We start from the raw sequence: 2,500 nt of genomic DNA, 5'->3' as shown, positions 1-2,500 counted from the left end.
TTGTCGACGCAACAGTACTCAATGATATCGGATCTGAAGTGAGTGATGCTGAAGCTCGAATAGAAGAAGCTGATACCGATTGCTTAACATCGATGGACATCGCGTCTCAAACGATGCCCCTAGCACCACAAGAAAGCATTAATCTGCCTCATAAAAAACGGTTGTCTAAAAAACTCGGCGATACTAAGGAAGCGTCGAGTAGTGGCGAATCTATTCAACCCACCAGTGTCTCAAACGAAACGAGAGTCACCGTGATTGCGAGTGAGTCAACGGTAATGTCCGATGATGCGTCTCAGCAGCCTTCTATTCTGCAATCCGGCAGGATCCAACCTGATGACACGACGAAATCGAATGAATCGCTACCACGACAAGAACCTGCAACCATCGTTTGCTTTTCCTGTCAACTGTGCGGACAATTGTTTCAAGATCAGTTACTGTTTTTCACGCATCTAAAAACACATTACGAACCGGAGATCGTCGGTCCCAAGAAGGATACTGCCGCGGGGAAGGGAATTACAGTGAATAGCTCAAACGATCTGGCCGAGAGCATTGATGCATCGCAATTGGAGGGCAAAAAACCTAAACCGAAGTTGCCTCGTGTTAAGCACACGAAAATGCTGAAAACTGATCGTATGTTCAAAGACTCCACTGCAGGTGTTCCAACGCAGCAGAACTGCGAAGGTGAGAACAGTGTTACATCGAGCCAGATACAGACGAAACCAGTTTTAAGTTGTACGCAAAGTGCTTCCATCAATAGTAATGGTATCGAGCTAGATTCTGGTGAGTTTAGCGATACTGAGGATATGCTCGAAGGCATACGGAATGTTGTACAGCAAACGGTCGATAAGGATCCAACTGAAGAATCATGCTTTAATATAGAGCCGAAACAATGGTTTACTTCTTCGGTCACGGAGAATTCTGAGGGTATTGGCGAAAAGGAAAAAATGCTCGTTCCAAGTACGGTTGAAGGAACGGCCACGTTGCAAAGTCGTAATGCCAGTACAAATCAAAGTGCGAGCGCTTCTTCGTTCGACATGCTTTTCAACAAATCACAACTAAACAAAGGTGGTAAGTTTGTAGCGATGTCTCATAATAACCATGTTTTATTCAATCATTTGATCATCATTCTTTTACTCAGGACTCGTAGAGACTCTGGAAACAACGGACTATCAGTCATTGCAAACGACGCCTGTGGTCGAACTACAACAATCGAACAAATGCGATCTCCAATTGGAGCCAATTGGAACCAAATGGCTTATGGATAACGGGGTCAAGACAGTGGCTACGGATTCCCCAGCATTGTTAGCATATACTCAGAGCCTTATGCCATCGATGGAGCAGATAACCGAATCGTTTTCTAAAATTCAGGAAGTGGTGTCGAATCACACCGATCCATCTCAAGTTGCTTCCATCCGTTGCATCCCTTTGCCACATTTAAGGAACTCGGTAGAAAGTCAAGACGAAGGCAGTGCTCAATCCATGTATACGAGTGCCACACCTGCCGCAGATGGCGAAGAGGAACAAACTGCAATTTCGATGGATGCTCCTCTAGACGACGCTATGGAAGAGGATGGTTATGAAGATGGTGAATGCGACAGTGAAGAATTGGATAATCTATCAGCCACTGAACCCGAACCAGTGCTTGACCAGACTGAAGATAATGTAAAACTATCGAATAAGAGAAACACAAAAGGGAAACGGAAAAGCCGTAAAGTACAACCGGGTGGCAAGAGTGACACTACTGGCAACAACCAGTCGAAATCGACCAAATATCTCTGCCAAGTGGATGGATGCGGACGACAGTTCAACTCTAACACGGCTTTCCAGTATCACCGTTTACAGCACACTGGCGAGCGGCCTTATAAATGTGCTGTTTGTGGAAAATGTTTCATCACCTGTAGCGCTCTGAAGGTTCACGAACGGTTGCATTCTGGGGAAAAGCCATACAAATGCGATCAATGTGGCCATTGCTTCCGGCAGTGGGGTGACTTGAAGTATCACAAAATTTCGATCCACTCGAACGAGAAAAGCCACAAGTGTGAATTCTGTGGGAAACAGTTTGCTCGCCGTTATTCCCTTTCCCTGCATCGGCGGATTCATACGAACGAGAAAAACTTCATCTGCGAGTACTGCAATAAAGCGTTTCGGGCGAGCACGTACCTGCAGACGCATCGGAGAATACATACGGGCGAAAAGCCACACCAATGTACGATATGTAATAAGAAATTCCGCTGCCACGGTGACATTAATAGGCATTTAAAAACACACGAGCGCACCAAGGATAAAGGCAAACAGCAAGCACAACCGATCGCTGATACGGATGGTGCACCGAAAGTGTCTCAAACACAGAAGCGTTCAAATGTAATTGATTTGACTAAATCAAAACCGAAAAGAGCTAAGAAGACGGCGGCGAAAGCCACCGCACTCGAGTAAAAGGACCCCGAATTAGGACAGAACGTATGAACAAATGAGAATAAATTTTAAATTTAATTATAATACA

The 2,500-nt window shown here is 45.2% G+C and overlaps 2 protein-coding genes across 3 annotated transcripts in view; one reads left to right on the top strand and one right to left on the bottom strand.

Moving 5' to 3' along the window:
• The window catches only part of LOC125950774 (uncharacterized), a 3,844-nt gene that overhangs the window by 1,317 nt on the left and 27 nt on the right, over positions 1–2,500 (top strand). Inside the window, exons 3-4 of one of the 2 annotated variants that reach the window (XM_049679051.1) lie at positions 1–1,065; positions 1,139–2,500. The exon at positions 1–1,065 is cut by the window's left edge and continues 118 nt beyond it; the exon at positions 1,139–2,500 is cut by the window's right edge and continues 27 nt beyond it. In XM_049679051.1, the coding sequence (XP_049535008.1) occupies positions 1–1,065; positions 1,139–2,433 (2,360 nt within the window). In that variant the 3' untranslated portion in view covers positions 2,434–2,500. Of the gene's footprint in view, positions 1,069–1,138 lie in introns of both variants that reach the window. The other variant, XM_049679050.1, reaches the window with a different exon arrangement.
• The window catches only part of LOC125950801 (tumor suppressor candidate 3), a 1,694-nt gene continuing 1,683 nt past the window's right edge, over positions 2,490–2,500 (bottom strand). The window contains exon 4 of the mRNA XM_049679116.1: positions 2,490–2,500. This exon is cut by the window's right edge and continues 378 nt beyond it. The gene's annotated coding sequence lies outside the window, so the exon portion shown is untranslated.

The sequence above is a fragment of the Anopheles darlingi genome, chromosome 2, assembly GCF_943734745.1.
Source record: "Anopheles darlingi chromosome 2, idAnoDarlMG_H_01, whole genome shotgun sequence".
Lineage (NCBI taxonomy): Eukaryota > Metazoa > Arthropoda > Insecta > Diptera > Culicidae > Anopheles > Anopheles darlingi.
Note: the sequence above shows the minus strand (reverse complement) of the source record. Positions and strands in the feature narration are given on the sequence as shown.